General features: G+C 41.7%; 1 protein-coding gene across 2 annotated transcripts in view; it reads right to left on the bottom strand.

Moving 5' to 3' along the window:
- Positions 1-21,830, bottom strand: part of ROR2 (receptor tyrosine kinase like orphan receptor 2) — a 350,770-nt gene that overhangs the window by 16,473 nt on the left and 312,467 nt on the right. For both annotated transcript variants that reach the window (XM_049897028.1, XM_049897029.1), the window contains one exon: positions 1,874-2,001. In XM_049897028.1, coding sequence (XP_049752985.1) covers positions 1,874-2,001 — 128 coding nt within the window. The remainder of the gene's footprint in view (positions 1-1,873; positions 2,002-21,830) is intronic.

Below are 21,830 nucleotides of genomic sequence, written 5' to 3'. Positions count from 1 at the left end.
TCAAAAAGCCACAAATTTAGAGAATCTTCATTCTAGCCTTTTATTTAAAAACTGGTATAAAATCCAGCTGCTTGGATCCCTGAGTTGTCTGATCCTTTAAAAAATTCCTGAAGAAATAATTGAGGGTTGAGCTTGTGCCTCGAATCACTGCTTGTAAATCACTGGGATGTAAAGGTCACTTAGGAGACTGCATGTGGCATGAAAAACAATACAGAAGAGTAGAAGCTATAGGAGTGCATGGCTCGTATTAAGGGGCTGCAACTAACTTTTTTTCTTTAATGGAGCAGAACAGAAAAGAAAAAGCCAAGTGCAACTGCTTTTATTCCAGGTGAACGTCGTTCCAGTTCTGTGAATGTACGTCGGGGTATACCGTCTAAGTCGTGATGTGAAGTATCCTTCCGGCAGCATGTTGTGGGCAAAAAAAGTTTGAGAAGGTCTGCTTTAAATGGCATGTAAAGCTCTTCCAGTGACAAATACCGACATTTTCAAAATATTTTCCCACAGGACAAAGAGGACACCTTTCTGGTTCCTGAATGTTCCATTACTGCCTTATCTTTTGCACTGACAGCTCAGGGGGCCCTGTTTTAGCACGGCCAGACAGGCCCTTCCGTGACTCTGACCTCAGACTGGGTAGTCTGAGGCTGAAAGGCAAGGTCAGGGGTTGACCTGAATTCAGAGGAGGCTTTCAGTGACACCTGCCTGGGTTTCTAACGTCAGTCCTCATTCTTACCCACTGACCAGGCCAGCCCCTTGCAGCCCCCTCTGCCCTGCTGGAATCCCTTGGGGAGGCTCAGCATCATCACCACGGGATTAAATGTGCAGCCAGGGCTGAGAAGCACCACGTGGAGTATCCCATTACCCTGAGCTGTCCTTGAAAGATTTTTCTTGTTCCTTATGGGGTCAGTGGAGAAAACTGTGTGTTTGTGGGGAGAGTGGTGGCTGAAGGAGGTGTGCTCTGCTGGTCTTTGCTCTTATTTTCTTACCTCTTAAGGACTTTCCCACAAGGGAGACCACACATGGATTTGTAGACATCAGTGCACTGAGGGCTAACAAGCAGCCTGAGAAGTTCTGAGGAGGTTGAGGATGGGCAGCTTCACTTCTAAGCCATCTGCTACCTTTCTCAGCCGTGAACCACATACCTGGAGACCGGACTGTGTCCCCCAGAAAACTGAACACTGACGGTCTGTGAGCGATGCTGCAGAGAATCTGCCAACACTGCTCCCAAAGAGCAGAAATCAAGCCCAGAGTGGTTCTAACAAGACCCAGCTCAGGGCATTTATAAGAGTCAGGAAATGCAGAGCCAAGGCGAAGCAAATCAGAGCAAATGTCACTGGCCGAAACTGGCAGCACTGGGCTGGCCCTGGGGACAGAGGCCCTGGCCACTCTGTGAGGACGGCACAGCATTTAGGGCCCAAAGAGTTGGGCCAAATTGCATGTAAAGTATATTCTAAGCCATCTGCGTTTGCTAATTTAAACATACGGGCTAACAACATTTTAGGGCAAACCCCTGGTGGCACAGTGGATTTGAACTGCTAACCAAAAGGTCAGCAATTCATATCCACCAGCCTCTCCTTGGAAACCGTATGGGGCAATTCTGCTCTATCCTATAGGGTCCCTATGAGTTGGAATCTATTCGACAGCAACAGGCTTGGTTGTTTTTTTACTATGTTAGAACTGCAATTGCTTCCAAAAAATGTCTCTGATTTTCTACTTTGCAAGAGAAAATGAATGGAGATGCATTGCCCGATGAGGGGAACAAGGGCACTAACTGATAGAACACTCATTGATAAAACAGGAAAGCAGCTCCCTTCTGCGCTCCAGCAGGTGGGCTGTGTGATCTCATGATTTCACAGCGAAGGCATGTGGTGCCTACCCGTGATTCGGTTCTCAATCTCCCCCTGCATCTGGAGGGAGTCCACGTAAATGGTCCGGTTCCCGATGAAGCGCGCGCAGGCAATGCCCCGGTAAGGCTGGCAGAACCCATCCTCGTGATAGTCGTCCCTGGTGAAAGACACACAGACAATGCCCGTAAGTGCACTGGCAGGGGTTTAAACATCCCCAGTGTTTTACTGTTTTTAAATCCAGCATCTTACGATACAGCAGTGACACCCCCAAGTTTTTATTCAAATGAGATAAAACATATGTCCCCACAAAAACCTGCGTGTGAATGCTTTGCCAAAAAAACCAAACCCATTGCCATCAAGTCGATTCCAACTCAAACCGACCCTATAGGACAGAGTAGAACTGCCCCATAGGGTTTCCGAGGAGCTCCTGGTGGATTCCAACTGCTGACCTTTTGGCGAGCAGCCTAGCTCTTAACCACTATGCCACCAGAGTTTTCGAATGCTTATAGCAGCTTTATTTATAACTGCCAAACAATTAGAAGCAGCCAAGATGCCCTTCAATGGTTGGTGGATAGACAAAACCGTGGTATATCCATCCAATGGAGTATTATTCTGTGATGATAGGAAATGAGCTGCCAAGTCACGACAAGACATGGCGGGACCTTAAATGCTTACGGCCAAGTGAAAGGAGCCAGACTGGGAGGGGGCGGGTGGAGACTACATACTGTATGATTCCAACCACTGTGAAACCTGTGAGAGCTGAAATTTGACTGGACTGCCTTGTTTTTTTGGGTCTCACAAGTTTTCTGCCTCTGACAGGGTACACATTTCTATTGTTCCTTTTACTGGAAAATATTTGAGCTTTCGTTTTCTGACAGGTTCCCATCGTACACTGTTTAGGCTCTCACAGGTTTTACTGTAAAAGCCAAAACTATACAGACAATACAAAGATCAATGGTTGCAGGGATGCACTGGGAGGAGAGAGGGACGAACAGGTGGAGGACAGGGCATTTTAGGGTGGTGAAATTACTCTGTATGACACTGGAATGTTGGACATTGGACATTATGCATTTGTCAAAGCCCATAGGACTGTGTAACACAGAGTGAATCCTGATGCGAACTATGGACGTCAGTTAATAACAATGTATCAAAACTGGTGTATCAACTGTAACAAATGTACCCCAGGAGTGCAAGATGTTAATAACAGGAGAAAGGTGTGTCATGGGGAGAGGGGATGTTTGGGAACTTTCGGTATTCTATGCTCAATTTCTCTTAACCCTAAAATTGTTCTAGAAAATAAAGTTTATTAACTAAAACAAAAACTAGTGTCTTTAAAGGAATATGGAACAAGGGGAGGACTAACTGCATGAGAAAGTCGGATTATAAATGTGAAGTAGACACACAGATGGCTACACATACAGGCAGAACGTTAAACTTCAGACATGTCTGACTTCCCATAAACTACATCAGAGACAACACTGTGGCACATTCCTGCATGTGTCACCTGTTTATAAACAAGGTTGTCATTAAAGTTACACTCATCTGGAAGATGGGGCCCTGGTAGCACAGTGGTTAAGAGTTCGGCTGATAAACAAAAGGTCAGCAGTTTGAATCCACCAGCTGCTCCTCCAAAACCCTAGGAGGCAGTTCTACTCTGCCCAGAGGATCGCTGTGAGTCGGAACTGACTTGACGGCAACGGGTTTCCGGTTCGGGAAATCCAGAAGATGCACTCTATCATGAAATCATAGGGGAGAAATCTTTACATTTTTTCTTTTTTTAATTTATTAGAACCTAGTAAGTGATTTTTTTTTTTTTTTTTTGATCACCGTTTCCATCAACTTAACACGTGATTCTGGGCAAAAATGCCTTAAAAGGGGGGATAAATCTTTAAGAAAAAGGAGAAAAGCAATACATACTATATACATAGGCAATGGAACAGATTCCAAAAGGTCCAGCCCTTAAAGAATTTGCAAGACAAGTGTCTTAGTCACCTAGTGCTGCTAAAACAGAAATACCACAAGTGGATGGCATTAACAAAGAGAAGTTTATTTCCTCACAGTAAAGTAGGCTAAAATTCCAAATTCAGGGTGTCAGCTCCAGGAGAAGGCTTTCTCTCTCTGTCGGCTTCTCATCAATCTTCCCCCAGACTAGGAGCTTCTCTGCACAGGGACCCCGGGGCCAAAGGACCAGCTCTGCTCCTGGGACTGCTTTCTTGGTGGCATGAGGTTCCCAACTGTCTGCTTGCTTCTGTTTCCATTTTATCTCTTGAGAGATAAAAGGTGGTGCAGGCCACACCCCAGGGAAACTCCCTTTACGTTGGATCAGGAATGTGACATGGGTAAGGGTGTTATAATCCCACCCCAATCCTCTTTAACATAAAATTACAATCACAAAATGGAGGGCAACCACACAATACTAGAAAATCATGGCCCAGCCAAATTGATACGCACATTTTTGGGGGGACAAAATTCAATCCATGACAAGAAACATGCTTATTACACAACAGAGCTGTGATTTGGTCAACTGCTAAGCAGACAGCGCATATACCAAAAAAACAAAACCAGTTGCTATGAGTCAAAACCAACCCCATGTGCAGAGCTGAAGTGCTCCACAGGGTTTTCAATGGCTGTGATCTTTCGGAAGTAGATAACCCAGCCTTTTTTCTGAGGCATCTCTGGGTGGATTTGAACTGCCAGCCTTTTGATTAGTAGCTGAGTGCTTCTGTTAGCACCAACCAGGGTCTCCACAGACACACACAGGAAGGCAGAAAAAGGAGGCTAAGAAAAGTAACCTGCTCTCTCTCGTCCCATATTCCTGCAAGGAGCATCCTGAGTCGGAAGAAATCCTACCACTAAGTCCCCAGGTGGAGTTTGTGCTAAATTTCTTTCTGTTAGTCTTGCCTTCAGGTGATGAAGTCCTTCATTATAGGTACCTGGAGGAGCTTTAAAGTGGCCCTCAGGGCTGCCGGCCATTGGGGAACAGGGGAGAGGGATCCTGGGCTCCCAGGACAAAATGGGGATAAGTGCCTCAGGCCTGTCATTAAGTCGTTTGTTTTCTAGCACATGTGGGACCTAGGAACATGTGCCATTCCACCCTCCCTCAATCTGTTGTTGTTAGGTGCTGAGTTGGCTCTTACTCGTGGTGACCTTATGTACAACAAAATGAAATGTTGCCCAGTCCTACACCATCTTCATGATCTTTGATATGTTTGAGCCCAATGTTGTAGCTATTGATTGTGTCAATTCATCTCATTGAGGGTTTCCCTCAGTTTTGCTGACCCCGTACTTCACCACACATGGTGCCCTTTTCTAGTGATTAGTCTTCCCTGATGACATGCCCAAAGAAAACGAGTAAAAGTCTAACCATCCTTGCTTCTGAGGAACACTCTGGTTTTATCTTTGTCTAAAGACTGATTTGTTTGTTCTTTTGGCAGTCCATAGTATATTCAGTATTTTTATCAAATAGACCATCCCCATGAACCAGATGGATGGAAAAATCCCAGCTGAGCTAGTTCACAAAAGCAAAACCTGGAGGCCTAGAACACTGGAGTAAATGGTCCCAGGTAACACTACCTCTTCAGCTGTCTCTGGCCCTCTCTCTTTCTCTCTTTCCTCTGCTGTCTTCTAAGCTCTTGAAGAAAATCTTTTTTTCAAAGAAAAGAACCTGAAGCACTAAATAACCTAAATGAGGAGGTTTGGGTGTCAAGAAGAGCTGGATGCCCTTTCTCTCAAGTTCACTAGCCATTATTTCTTTAGGTCTAAGTTTCCTTAACTAGAGTTCAAACAGGTAAGCAAACTTGTTGCCCAGACAGCCTCATCCCAGCTGTGTTTCACTCTTTTTGTGCTGGAGTTAACTGCGGATTAAATAAAAACCAATGCCTGCACTTGCCCAAGACGCCAACATAAGCAAAGGTAAGTTATAACCTGATGTGTGCAGCACATGTTGCTGTTACCTCTTGGGTTCAGGCGGCTTGCATGATATGTCAGGGAAATCAGTTCAGTTCCCCAGTGTCGTAGCTATCTAGTGCTGTTATAATAGAAATACCACAAGCGGATGGCTTTAACAAACAGAGATTTATTCTCTCACAGTTTAGGAGGCTAAAAATCTAAATTTGGGGCTCAGGCTCCAGGGGAAGGCCTTTTCTCTCTGTTGGCTCTGGGGGCAAGGTCCTTGTTATCAATCTTCCCTTGGTCTAGAAGCTTTTCAGTACAGGGGCCCCGGGTACAAAGGACATGCTCCACTCCTGGCTCTTCTTGCTTGGTAGTAAAGAGGTCCCTCTTTTCTCTGCCTGATTCTTTTACATCTCAAGAGATTGACTCAAGATACAACCTAATCCTGTAGATTGAGTCCTGTCTCATGAACATCATCATCAAAAAAAAAAAAAGAAAAGCCAAACCCGTTGCCGTCAAGTTGATTCTGACTCATAGCAACCCTATCAGACAGAGCAGGACTACCCCATACGGCTTCCAAGGAGCAGCTGGTAGATTCCAACTGCTCAGCTCTTAACCACTCTGTCACCAGGGTTTTCCATTAACATTATGGAGGTTAGGATTTACCACACATAGGATAATCACAGCAGATCACAAAACGGTGGACAACCACACAGTACTGGGAATCGTGGCCTAGCCAAGTGGACGTACATTTTGGGGGAAACAATTAGATCCGTAACACTTGGTTTGACCTCACAAGAATAAACCATTTCTCTTCTCCACTGTAAGAGTCAAGGACTAGAAACCTGACTCATTGCTGTGAGCTTCTCCCTGGTCATTTGTCAGGAGCTCCCAGGATGCGGAAAGCAAATGAAAGTATAGAAAAGACAGCAAGGATGACACTGAGAACGCCCTCATGAGTTTCCAATCTGATTTATAGAGAATATCCAAAAAAAACCAAACAGAAGTCACCGGAAAAATGACAGCCTTCTGAACATTGACAAAACAAGTGGGAATTATTCTCTTCTCAAACAGAATTTGTTTTTATCTTCCTTCATCTGGCACAGCCTGGGACCTCTTAAGAGTGACAGAGCTGGTGAAAGTCTGTAAAGCAGGTCACTCGAAGACCAAAGGAAAGGGCTGAAATAGAAGCTGACATCTTACACAACATAAGGGGAAAGAGACATGCTTACCAAATTGCAGAACATCAAAGTTATGGAAATTCTATTTGAAAGGATCTGTGCATTCCTAATGCTGCCGGACACCGAAAGGAGGCCTTAATGATACACAGATGAAACTTACATAGTTGGTGGAAGATCAGACCAGAACTTACAGTAACTATAATAAGGGTGGTAAACAAAGAAGAAGATATAGTAAAGGTTTGGGGAATACCAGGAGAAACTCACGGTCAAAGAGAGGAGAGAGACAATAACTACAATGCCAGGTAAGAAAAGGAATAGGGAGGGAGTAGAAGATTCAGGTGTAGCACAGAGGAGGGAACTATCAAGCTATAACAGAAAAAGCTCCTTCACAAAATGGCTGCAAAGATGGTGGGGCTGATGGGCAACCAACCCTCCCTCCAAATAAACCAGAAACCAAACCCACTGCCGTCTGGTCGATTCTGACTCATATCGATCCTACAGGACAGAGTAGAATTGCCCCACAGGGTTTCCAAGGAGTGGCTGGTGGGTTTGAACTGTTGACCTTTCGTCTCGCAGCAAAGCTCTTAACCACTGAGTCACCAGGGCTCCTTCCAAAATCCCCACCCCCACAAAAAAACAAAAACAAAAACCCATTGCCATCAAGTTCATTACATTAAATACAAAAATTAGTCTGAAGAAAGAAAGGTGTCTCAGTTATCTAGAGCTGGTATAACAAATACCAAAAGTGGGTGGCCTTAACAAACAGAAATTTATTTTCTCACAGTTTAGAAGGATAAAGTCCAAATTCAGGGTGCCACCTCTAGTGGAAGGTACTCTCTCTATCCACTCTGGCAAGGAGACCCTTGTCTTTTTTAGCTTCTGTTCCTAGGTTCCATGGTGATTCCATGGCATTTACCTTCCCCTCTATTTGTGCTTGCTTGCTTAATCTGCTCTTCTGTATCTCAAAAGAGACTGAGTGAACACACACCCTACACTAATACTGCCTCATTAACACTACAATGAAAACCCATTTCCAAATGGGATTATAACCACAGGTATAAAATCATCGTCTTCCAGTGATTGTGACTCATAGCCATCCTATAGGACACAGAAGAAATGCCTGTAGGGTTTTCAAGGCTGTAATCTTTACAGAAGCAAACTGCCACATCTTCCTCCCTCCGAGTGACCTTTCAGTTAGCAGCCAATTGCTTAACCACTGTCTCATCAGGGCTCCTAACAACAGGTATAGGGGTAAGGATTTACAACACATAATTTTTGGGGAAACAATTCAATTTGTAACAAAAGGCTTAGATAAATTCATGTACATAAATAATGAATGAGCTTTGAAGTACACTAAGCCTTGTTTGGAGCCCTGGTGGCAACAACGTTTAAGAGCTATGGCTGCTAACCAAAAGGTTGGCAGTTCAAATCCACCAGCCACTCCTTGGAAGCCCTATGGGGCAGTCCTACTCTGAACTATAGGGTCACCATGATTCGGAATCTACTCGAAGGCAAGGGCTTTGGCTGGGTTTGTGGTTAAGCCTCGTTTGAGGGTGAAAGGTAATCAGAATATTCAGATGTAGTTACATATTGAGTAGGAAGTTAACATTTTTTTCCTGAAAATACCTAGAGAATACCAGAAAGATGTTTACCTGTGTTTTATTGACTAGGCAAAGGCATTCAACTACGTGGATCATAACAAATTATGGATAACATTGTGAAGAATAGGAATTCCAGAATGCTTAATTGTGCCCATGAGAAACCTGTACATAGATCAAGAGGCAGTTGTTCGGACAGAACAAGGGGATACTGATTGGTTTAAAGTCAGGAAAGGTGTGCACCAGGGTTGTATCCTTTCACCATACCTATTCAATCTGTATGCTGAGCAAATAATCTGAGAAGCTGGACTGTATGAAGAAGAACAGGGCATGGGGATTGGAGGAAGACTCACTAACAACCTGTGGATATGCAGATGACACAATCTTGCTTGGTGAAAGTGAAGAGGACTTGAAGCACTTACTGATGAAGATCAAAGACCACAGCCTTCAGTATGGATTACACCTCAACATAAAGAAACGAAAAATCCTCACAGCTGGATCAATAAGCAACATCATAATAAACGGGGAAGAGATTGAAGTTTTCAAGGATTTCATTTCACTTGGATCCACAATCAATGCCTATGGAAGCAGCAGTCAAAAAATCAAAAGACACATTGCATTGGGCAAATCTGTTGAAAAGGTCCTCTTTAAAGCGTTGAAAAGCAAAGGTGTCACCTTGAAGACTAAGGCGTACCTGACCCAAGCCATGGTATTTTCAATCACATCATATGCATGCGAAAGCTGGACAATGAATGAGGAAGACCAAAGAACTGACACCTTTGAACTGTGGTGCTAGCGAAAAATACTGAATATACCATGAACTGCCAAAAGAGTGAACAGGTCTATCTTGGAAGAAGTACAACCAGAACACTTCTTAGAAGCAAGGATGGTGAGACTGAGTTTTACATACTTTGGGCATGTTGTCAGGAGGGATCAGTCCCTGGAGATGGACATCACACTGGATAAAATACAGAGTCAGCCGAAAAGAAGAAGGCCCTCAACAAGATGGGTTAACACAGTGGCTGCGACAATGGGCTCAGGCATAACAATGATTATGAGCATGGCGCAGGACAGGGCAGTGTTTCGTTCTGTGGTATGAAAGGTCGACATGAATGATATGAGTCAGAACTGACTCAACAGCACCTAACAACAACTAGCATGTCTTTCTTGCTGGTATGAGATTCCTTTCCTCTTTGCTTGCTTCTCTCTTTTATATCTCAAAAGAAACTGACTCAAGATACAACCTAATCCTATAGAGTCCTGCCTCATTAACATCATAGAGCTTAGGATTTACAACACACAGGATAATCACATCAGATCATGAAACTGTGGACAAACACACAGTACTGAAATCATGGTCTAGCCAAGTTGACACACATTTTGAGGGGGGCATAATTTAGTCCATAACAAGGATTAAGACAAAAAGAGAATTAACAAGGCCTGTTTTGTTTAATGGTAAATCTACATGAGCTTAAAGGGATCTTATGGTAATTTAATAGCCTGGTAGAACAAAACCCAACACTCTTCAGGACAAGATAGCAAAATCTAGGGTACAACCACAATGTCTAGCGTACACTAAGAAACTACCAGACATGCACAGAATGGGAAAATGTAACTCATGGTCAAGAGAAATAAACCTAAAGATGACTGAAATATGTTAGACCTATAATTTTTTTTTTTTTTAGCAACTTAAGAAAAATTTATTATGTCATGGTTTTTGTGGGTCAGGAGTCTAGGCTAAGCTTAGCTAGATCCTCCTGCTCTGGGTCTCACAAGGCTGCAAGTAAGGTGTTAGCTGGAGCTGGAGTCTCATCTGAGGCTTGGCGTCTTCTTCCAAGCTCACATGGTTGGTGGCGGATCAGACCAGGACTTCTAATAACTATGGCTAAGTGCGGTAAGCAATCCACAGAAGGCATAATGAAGATACGGGAAATAGCAGGAGAGGTATGAAAACAGTAACAGAAGAACCAAATGGAAAGTCTACAAGTGAAATACATAGCACCTTTTTTTTTTTTTTTATGATAAAACATTCATTGGATGGTATTAACAACAGAGTAGATAAAAGAGAAGAAAGAATTGGTGAACTTGAAGACAGGTCCATAGAAATTTTCCAAACTAAAGCAAAAAGAGACAAATGATTAACAAAACACAAAAGGACACTTGGTGACAGAAAGCACAAAGGGTCTAAGCTATATGCAATCAAGGTCCCAGAATGAGAGGAGTCGGGGGAAATGTTTAAAGAAATAATAGCCAGAATTTTTCCAAATTTGATCAACGCACATATCCAAGCATCTCAATGACACCCAAGCAAAATAATATGAAGGAAACCACATCTAGGCACATTACAGTTCACTGGTTGAAAATCAAAGATAAACAGAGAGCCTTAAAAGCAGTGAGAAGCTTTCTGAAGCCAGTGAGGCTGGATGAATGCCCAAAACTATTGCCCTGAGATAATCTTTAAACCTTAAACTTCAAACCAAAATCATCCCCTGAAGTCTTCTTTGAAGCAAACAATTGTTTAGCTGAATTAGTAAAGTATGTCTGTTTTAAGCACTGTAAAAAAAAAACAAAAAACTGTGTTCTTTTAAAAAATTATCTCTGTGGGATCAAATTGACAAAAGCAACTTGAAAAGTTAGATGAGAAGCTTGCTGTTGTTGTTGTTAGGTACCATCAAATTGGTTCTGACTCATAGCGACCCACGAACAACAGCTTGAAACACTGCCCGGTCCTGCGTCATCCTCACGATCGTTGCTATGCTTGAGCTCACTGTTGCAGCCACTGTGTCAATCCATCTCATTGAGGGTCTTCCTTTTTGCTGACCCTTTACTCTACCAAGCATGATGTCCTTCTCCTGGAACTGGTGCCTCCTAAGAACATGTCCAAAGTATGTGAGACAAAGTCTTGCCATCCTTGATTCTTAATGAGCATTCTGGTTATACTTCTTCCAAGACAGTTTTGTTTTTTCTTCTGGCAGTCCACGGTATATCCAATACTCTTCGCCAACACCGTAACTCAAAGGCACCAATTCTTCTTCGATCTTCCTTACCCACTGTCCAGCTTTCACATGCATATGAGGAGACTAAGAACACCAGGGCTTGGGTCAGGTGCACCTTAGTTCTTAAAGTGTTGTCTTTGCTTTTTAATACTTTAAAGAAATATTTTGCAGCAGGTTTGTCCAATGCAACGCATCTTTTGATTTCTTGACTGCTGCTTCCGTGGCATTGATTGTGTATCCAAGTAAAATGAAATCCTTTACAACTTCATTATTTTCTCTGTTTATCACGATGTTGCTTATTTGTCTAGTTGTGAGGATTTTTCTTCTCTTTATGTTGAGGTGTAATCCATATTGAAGGCTATGGTCTTTGATTTTCTTCAGTAAGTGTTTCACGTCCTCTTCACTTTCAGCAAGCAAGGTTGTGTGATCTGCATAACACAGGTTGTTAATGAGCCTCCCTTCAATCCTGATGCCACGATCTTCTTCATATGGTCCAGCTTCTTGGATTATTTGCTCAGTATACATATTCTGAATAAATACATGAAAGGATGCAACCCTGACACACACACAGCTTTCCTGATTTTAAACCATGCAGTATTCCCATGTTCTGTTCAAACAACTGCCTCTTGGTCTAAGTACAGGTTTCTCTGAACACAATTAAGTGTTCTAGAATTTCCATTCTTCATGTTATCCATAATTTGTTATAATCCATAGAGTTGAATGCCTTTGCACAGTTGATAAAACACAGGCAAACATCTTTCTGGTATTTTCTGCTTTCAGCTAGGATTCACCTGACATCAGCAATGATATCCCTTGTTCCACGTCCTCCTCTGAATCCAGCTTGAATTTCTGTTAACGGTGGTGAAATAACTTGGAAAAGAATAGTGAGAATGGTTGCACAACTTGAAGAATGTAACCAAGGTCACTGAATTGTATATGTAGAAGTTTTTGAAATGGTATGTTTTTTGCTGTGTATATTTTCATCAAAAAATAGGGGGAAAAAAAAAAAAACCCCAGCCAGGAAAGGAACCTGACAAAAGGAAAAAAAAAGGCTGATACCTTGTCAGAAATGATGCAAAATGGAAGAAAAAGAAATTACAGCTTTTAATGAGCTAACAGGAAAAAAATGAATTATCAATCCAGAATTCCATATCCAGTGGAAATATTTTTCTAAATAAATGTGCCAACTAATCAAAAAGACATAAATATGAACACACTTAATATCGGAGCTTCAAAACATGAACAAAAACTGGCAAAACTAGCAGTAAAAATAGACAAATCCACGTCATAGTTGGAAAATTTAACATCTGTCCCTCAGTAATTAACAGAACTAAGACAAAACTATTAGTAAAGACATGGAGGAGTTGAAAAATAGTAACAAAAAAATTGGTGTTGATACAACTAAATATGTGTATTTAAAAAAAAACGCATACTTCATACCATACGTAAAAATTAATTTGAGATGGATCATAGGTATAAAAATAAAAGTTAAAATTATAAAGTTCCCAGAAAGAAACATATGAGAATATCTTCAGAACTTTGGGTAGACAAACATTTCTTAGCCATGATTCATAAAAGAAAAAAAATTAATAAACTGTACTTCAAATAAAAAGGCAAACCAGGGGCTGGGAGAAAATATTTTATATATCCGACAAAGGAACTATATCCAGAACATATAAAGAATCTCTATAATTCAATAAGAAGACAAACAAGACAGTAAAATTGGAAAAGACACCTAAACAGATAATTCACGAAGGCATGGCTTATAAACACATGAAAACAGGTCCCCTTTCTTAAGTCATCAGGGAAATGCAGATAAAACACCACCAACCATCACGTGGTAACCACTGGAATGGGTAATCCTAAAATGACAGATAACACCCTGTGTTGCCGAGGATGCTGACCAACAGGGAACTCTGACGCAGGGCTGGTGGGAGTGTAAAATGGTAAGACTGCTTTGGGGAACAGCTGGGCTGCAGCAATCCCAGTTCTAGGACTTACTCAAGAGAAATGAAACCATGTTCACAAAAAAATTGGAACAGAAATGTTCACTGCAGCTTTACTCACAATTGCCGTAAACTGGAAACCCAAATATCCATCGACAGGTGAATGGGTAAACTGTAATGTATACCAATAACTGAATACTTCTCATGAATAGAATAGGGTGATTCTTTCAAGTATTACTTGATTCATCCAATCACGAACGAACCATTTCCTTGAAAATTAGACACCATACTTTATTTCTAAGATGAAATATTCCCAGCATTAGATTATAGCCCACTGTTGTCGAGTAGATTCTGACTCATAGTGACCCTATAAGACAGAGTAGAACTGCCCCATAGGGTTCCCAAGGAGTGGCTGGTGGATTCGAACTGCTGATCTTTTGGTTAGCAGCTGAGCTCTTAACCACTGCGCCACCAGGCCTCTGGCATTAGATTATACGGATGTCATATTAGAATTAGATGTGGCAAAAATGTCTGCCCAGTCCAACTACTCACACTCAACACCAACAGGCACAAAAAAGGCATAAAAAGCCAAGTCAGCAGAGCCTTTGAGAAACATTGGCTTTTGCCATGGCAATCTCTCTAAGGCCAGGATCACAGAGGCAGCCAAAGGCAGAGAAAGAGTGGCACCCACATTACCGGTTCACTGGGGAGTAAATGTTATTCTCTTTACTATGTGCAGGTGGCTAACCGCTCCCCCCCCAGGCAAAGCTAACACTCTGCCCCTTGGAAGGTGGGTACTTCCTTGGGCTCTTTTGGAGGCTTGTGTGTAAAAAGCATGTTGTTCTTATAAGTTGCTGTGGAATTGATTCTGACTCATGGCAGCCCCGTCTGTGTTACAGAGCAGAACTGCTCCATAGTGTTTTCTCGGCTTTAATCTCAATGGAAGCAGATTGTCAATTCTTTCTCCCACGGAGCCACTGGGTGGGTTTGAACAGCCAGTCTTTCAGTTGTCAGCTGAGCACTTAACAGCTGTGCTACCAGGGTTCCTTCACCTGTGCATAGAGAACATAATAGCTACTACATGGATTCAAGTGAAAAAGGACTTAGAACAAACGTTAAACGTGTTCCTACATGGCAAGTGCTAACATTATCATGACTGCTACAGCAAAAACATTCTAATTTCTGTCGGTGTGTGGTCTGAATTAAGGAGCCGTGTGTGTGTGTGTGTGTGTGTGTGTGTGTGTGAGTATTCTCTAATTACTTTATGGTTATCTGTGTGGTCACTTGTTGCTTGTGTCATAATCTTAAAATGAATTAAGTTTCCACTCTTATTCAAGTTCTGTACTTAAGAAAAGTTACATTTTCTAGAAAATAGAAGCTATCATAACAAAATGTTGCAGAGAGAAAAATAAGGCTGGCTTCCATCCCCCTGCGAGCTTAATTTGAATTCATCAGTTGGTGGTCTTATTAACATCAAATACTAAATGCTAGCCTTTCTCCTGGGTTAACTTATTTACCTACGTTAAGGGAGCCTGGCTTCTCCTGAAGTTGCTTTTAATTACCGGCTTGCTAGTTAACCGTTGTAATTTTTTTCACAGTGCTGTTTTTCTGTAATTAGGATAAAGTTTGAACTAGACTTGTGCCAATTCCCTAAAAATAGCAATGGAAGGAGATGTGAGGTGGGGAGATGGCCAAGTTGAGTTTAGACACGCTGAGCATGAGGCGCCTTTGAGTCATCCACAGGGAGATGCCCACTATGTGGCTGGCTGTTGGGGTCTGGAGATGGGAAGATAAGTCAGACTTGGAGATTCCAGGGAACTGAGCAGAGGTGGAGAATGACTGAAGCCTTGGAATTACCGGCAAACTGCTAAGTAAGAAAACATGAGGGCTCAGGACATGGCCCCAAGGAAGGTGATACCCCACAGGCCAATAATGAACATAACTTAATTGTCCACAAGAACAACACTGTTGCCTTTGTGCAGCTGTTTGTGTGAAGCACATTATACCTGCACGCACTTGTGGGTCATGAGACTGGTCCAGGGCACCAAGAGAGCAAACACAGAGACTCTGATTCTCAGGCTTCTGTGAGCCCCCACCCTCCACGCTGGCTCAGTGTGCAGAGAAGGAGGATGGGCTGATGATAATCGCTACAACGAACCACTTTTTCAAAAAGCAGAAAACAATGAGAGCCATCTATGAAATGCTAGGCACACCTGTTGTTGCTGTCAGCTGCCACTGAGTCAGCCCTGGACTCATAGTGACCTCACGTACAATGGAACAAAACGCTGCCTGGTCCTGTGTCGCCCCCTTGATGGCTGCGGATCAGACCACTGTGACAGGTTTCCATCGGCTGGTTTTCAGAGGTGCATCACCAGGCCTCTCTCCCTAGTCCATCTCGGTCTGGAAGCTGTGCTGAAAACTATTCATTATCACAGCAACACACAAGCCTCCACTGACGAGTGGTGGCTGCACGTGAGGTGCCTGGGCCGGGAATGAAACCCAGGTCCCCCACATGAAGGGTGAGAAGTTACCACTAAACCACTAGTGCCCATGTTGGACATGCAGCCTAGCATTAAGCCCCTGGACATTACCCAAACTGACACCCGAGTTATGACGTAGCCATTGAACCTTGATTTGTGAAGAAACAGGATTTCTTAAAGCTTTTGTCCTCCATATACTACCCCTCCTCACCCCCACTTTTAAAAACGTGGAAGGAAGGGATTTAATGGTAGTAAATACCTTAACCTCTAAGGATGCCTCACCAAACACACTGATGCCCAACACACTGCTAGTATCCACACTTACGGACCCAGGAGGGCAGCAACCTGTGCAAAGATGATGTCCCTGGAAGGTGTGAGTCACCTGCAACCACTGATGTTCACATTCATGAACCACAACGGCTTCTCCCTCATTGTCATGGTGCACACAGGGATAAACCAGCTATGATGCTATTCTCAACTTCCCATTTACATTTACAAAATAAACTGCTGAATCGATAATGAAGAAGCTTTAATTGTTGAGCATCATCCAAGGAAATGGCTGAAGATAGGAAACATGGCATAAGATACTGGTTATTCCAGTGACAGGCAGAATTTATGGGTAATTCTGCTTTCAGCTGATTCACCCTCTTTCTGTTTTTGTTTTGATAAATCTCCAGACATATCATGGTTACATCATTAAAAAGGGGACAGGGAGAGGGGTCAGTCTATGGAAACATAGTCTGGTCAACAGGGGAAAAAACCACAGCCACAGTCAAATCCTGGTGGAGTAGTGGTTAAGAGCTACGGCTGCTAACCAAAAGGTCGACAGCTCCAATCCACCAGGCGCTCCTTGAAAACCCTATGGGGCAGTTCTACTCTGTCCTGTAGGGTCGCTAGGAGTACAAGTCGACTTGACAGCAATGAGTTTGCTTTTGGTTAGGGGCTGGGGCTTCAGACTCCAAGGTATCCAACCAAAGAAGGTCCTGGGGTCAAAAAGTCATCTGCTGGCACAGTGAGCTGAGAAATTTAGCAGTACATGAAAAGAAGAGTTCACCCTGAATGAGTGAGTTTCCATCCAGAACTGTAAATGTGTTCACTAATACCAAACCCAAAATCCACTGCTGTATAGTTGATTCCAACTCTACCATGTAACAATATTAATGCGTGAAAGGAGAAAACTACACAATCACCTTTGTATCTGGAAAAGTAACTGCAGAAATCTAGACTCTACATATTACTGACGATAAACGCTTCAAACATTAGCAGGGAAGATTTATGTGGATGCCTTCTTCAACATGGCACTCAAAGTCCTAGGCAATACAGTACGACAAGAGAAAAAAAGTAAAAGGTAAAAATTAGGAAAACAAACAAACAAAAACCATGCTCTTGTTACATGTAGCCTTTATCTTCCCATAGAAAAAATCCAACAGAAGTTGCAAGAAAAAACTACTAGAATGAATGACAAAGTTTAGCAAAGTTGTTTGATATAAAATCAATACCTACAATTCAATGCCTTTATTAACCACCGTTGACACATGATCTGAAAACAAAACTTGGGGGGAAAAAAGATGGTATTATCCTTAGCAGAATCAAAGGGGTACCTCAAAAAAACAAGAAAAGCTGTGCCAGATCTTGATGGAGAAAATTACAAAACTTTATTGAAAGGAGAAGAGAAAACCTAAATAAAGAAATACCAGTTCACAAACTGAAAACATAATCAGTGCTTGCCTAGTCAATCTAAATTCTATGCAATTCCAATAAAAACAAAAACTGGTAAAATTCATGTGGAAGAGTAAAATGCAAATAATCGCTAATACAATTTTGAAAAAGGTAGGCAGGGTGCTTTCTCTATGTATACAGAAAGATATATTATAAAAGCTATACTCTAGAATGGAGTCCTGGTGGTGTAGTGGTTAAGATCTTGGCTGCTAATCAAAAGGTCCACAGTTTGAACCCACCAGCTGCTCCTTGGAAATCCTATGGGGCAGGTCTACTCCATCCTATAGGGTAGCTATGAGTTGGAATCGACACCATGGCAACAGGTTTGGTTTTTTTTATACTCTAGAATAGTGTGGTTTTAGTCCAGAACTGAAGTTAATGGAACAAAAGAGTCTAGAAGCAGACCATGTGTATAGAAATTTCACCAATGAAAGAGGTGACATTACATTTAATGAAGACAAGCAAGACTGTACATCAGATGGTACCAAAGCTCCAGGCCATCTGTAGAGACATTACAGGAGAGCCCTACCTTATACCATGCATGAAAATCAATTCCAGATGGAGTAGAAGCCATAGAAAGGATTACTCTAGACTATATTTAAAAAAAAACTATTACAAATCAATAAGAATATAACAAACATCCTAATAAAAAATAAACAACATGTATGAGGAATCCAATGGCAATTAACCCAACAAAAAGATGTTCAACCTCACTATTTAGTAGTGAGATTTCACATAAAACTACCATAAATTACTACTTAATACCCAAGAGATGGCAAAAAATCTTAAATTCTGATAATACCACGTACTGGAAAATGTGCTGGGAAATAGCTTGTTAATGGCTGTTGGGAATGTAAATTCCCTAGTCACTCTGGAGAGCGATCTCGCCATACCTGCTAGAGAGAGGATGTGCCCATGTGCAGTTCTACCTCCAGGCTCCCATTCTTGAGAAATGCTCACCCAGAGACAAGGAGACATGAGATGGAAGTTCACTGTAAGACTGTCTCTGTCACAGAAAAAGACAATCTTTGATGGTTCCAAGGGAGGGTAGGGATGGGAATGGGAAGTCACTAACTAGACAGTAGACAAGTGTTAACTTTGGTGAAGGGAAAGACAACACACAACATAGGGGAAGTCAGCACAACTTGACCAAGGCTAAGCCACAGAAGCTTCCTAGACACATCCAAACACCTTGAGGGACCGAGTTACTTCAACTGAGAGCTGGGGACCATGGTCTTCGGGGACATCTAGGTCAACTGGCATAACATAGTTCATAAAGAAAATGTTATACATCCTGCTTTGGTGAGTAACATCTGAGGTCTTAAAAGCTTGCATGTTCAGGGCAAATGACAATAAAGAAAACCAAAGACACAAGGAAAATATTAGTCCAAAGGACTAATGGACCACATGAACTATAACCTTCACCAGCCTGAGCCCAGAAGTACTAAATGATACCCAGCTACCAATACCGACTGCTCTGACAGGGATCACAACAGAGGGTCCCAGACAAAGCAGGAGAAAAGTGCAGAACAAAATTCAAATTCACAAAAAACCACCAGACTTACTGGTCTGACAGAGACTGGAGGAACCCCCAAGACTATGGCCCCTAGACACCCTGCTGACTCAAAAATGAAGCTACTCCCAAAGCCCACCTTACAGCCAAAGATTAGACAGGCCTTTAAAACAAGCGACAACACAAGTGAGGAATGTGCTTCTTAGTTCAATCAAGTATAGCAGACCAAATGGGCAACACCTGCCCAAAAGCAAAGACGAGAACGCAGGCAAGGACAAGAAAACTGGACAAATGGACACAGAGAGCCCAGGTGGAAACGGAAAAGGGGAGATCGCTGACCCAACGCAGGGATTGCAACTAATGTCACAAAACAAACTATGTATAAAATTTTTGAGTGAAAAACTATTTTGTGCTGTAAATTTTCACCCAAGACACAACAAAATAAAAAAGAAAATTACCTCGGCAAAAAAAAAAAAGTTCCTCGCATCCATGTCAGCAAAAACAAGTAGCCTTTGCTCATTAGTCAGATGGACCAATAAAGTGGGATCTACTCAGATAAGGTAATATTTATATTAGTTCAAATGGACTTGATCTAGATGTATTAACATGGACTGTCAGGCTGGACAACCCTTCTCACTAACATCCAAGAAAAAAAAAACCTAGTTAAATCCAGAATAAGTGGATTATTTTTATCTCTCAAAAATAACTCAAGTAGACCAAAAATGCAAGATACAGACACTTTTAGCAACAAATTGCGCATGCTTGATCTAACAGATAAATCTAGAAATGTGTTGACACTATCAGACAGTACCTTTTTTGGGGAAATATTCAACAGGAAATATTCATAAGGATCAGCCATATATAACTGGCACCAGAGGAAATCTCAACAAATTACCAAAAGTAAAAAATTTAAAGCCCAAATAGTAAAGCAAGAAAAATCAGAAAATAACAAAAAATAAACCTAGATGCATTGTGGGGGAGGGGAGGAATGCAGTCAAAATGTTATTCACAGTAAACTTTATAGTCTTAAATGCTTTTATTTGAAAATAATAAGTGACCAATAAAAAAAAACTACTTCTTCAGGAAGCTGTTGTTAGGTGCCGTCCAGTTGGTTCCGATTCATACTGACCCTATGCACCGCAGAAAGAAACACTGCCCCGTCCTGCACCATCCTTACAATCATTGTTATGCCTGAGCCCACTGTTGCAGCTACTGTGTCAATCCATCTCACTGAGGGTCTTCCTCTTTTTCGATGACCCTCTACCAAGCATGACTGGTCCTTCCTCACAACAAGTCCAAACTATGTTTACAGTCTCACCATCCTTGCTTCTAAGGAGCTTTCTGGTTGTACTTCTTCCAAGACAAGTTTGTTTGTCCTTTTGGCAGTCCATGGTATATTCGCCAAAGCCACAATTCAAAGGTGTCAATTCTTCTTCGGTTTTCCTTATTTGCTGTCCAGCGATGCGACTGAAAATACCATGGCTTGCATCAGGCACACCTTAGTCTTCAAGGTGACATCTCTGCTTTTCAACACTTAAAGAGGGCCTTCACAGCAGATCCGCCCAGTGCAATGTGTCTTTTGATTTCTTGGCTGCTGCTTCCATGGGTGTTGATTGTAGATACAAATAAAATTAAATCCTTGAAAACCTCAATCTTTTCCCCGTTTATCATGATGTTGCTTATTGGTCCAGTTATGAGGATTTTGGTCTTCTTTATGTTGAGGTGTAATCCATACTGAAGGCTGTGGTCTTTGATCTTCATCAGTAAGTGCTTCAAGTCCTCCTCGCTTTCAGCAAGCAAGGTACAGATATCCACAACTTACTCTGTCAAGTTAATTTTGACTCATGGCAACCCTATGTGTTACAGAGTAGACTGCTCCATAGGGTTTTCTTAGCTGGACGCCTTTAAAGATCACCATGCCTTTCTTGCATGGTGTCCTGGGTGGGTTTGTACTGCCAACCTTTTGGTTCACAGGCAAGCGCAAACCGTTTGCACCACCCAGGGATCTCAATGCGTAGATCTGAGGGATCGATAAACGGAAACGTGACAAAGCTAGTATAGTAAAATAGGATCTAGTTGGTAGGTATACGGATTTTCCATACACCTACAAAACTACTTATTTTTGCTGTATTTTACTATTGTTATAGCCTTATAGTAATTAAAATTAGTAATATTAATATACTATTGTACATGGGTATGTATTATTTATAGTATACTCTCCATATACTACATAATTCTTTATACTTTTGTTTGCTTTCTCTCATAATAAAACTGAATCAAATTGAAATTTCTCATTATAAAATGTTAGGGGAAAAAAGATTATATTAAAACATGAAGTGGTCCTTAATAGGAAAATTTAATTTAGATATCAATTCTCACCAAATTTATCTAAACATTCATTATAATTCCAATCAAAATCCCATCAGAATTTTTCATGGAAGTCAGGGCATTCTTTAATAAGACACAGTGTGAAAAACCCATACAGTCACTGATGAATGACATAAAATTTAAAATGTCTATAAGATGAAAAAATAAGATATAAAGAATGTTTTAAAAACTTTACAAAATGAATAATGTAAAGGGGGAAACAGATGAGGGACAGGTAGAGAAAACATGAATGGCGAGAATCAACTTAAACGTGCTCAAACTCAAACTCTGGGGA

This window comes from Elephas maximus, chromosome 9 (assembly GCF_024166365.1).
Source record: "Elephas maximus indicus isolate mEleMax1 chromosome 9, mEleMax1 primary haplotype, whole genome shotgun sequence".
Lineage (NCBI taxonomy): Eukaryota > Metazoa > Chordata > Mammalia > Proboscidea > Elephantidae > Elephas > Elephas maximus.
This window is presented reverse-complemented; position numbering and strand designations above follow the sequence as displayed.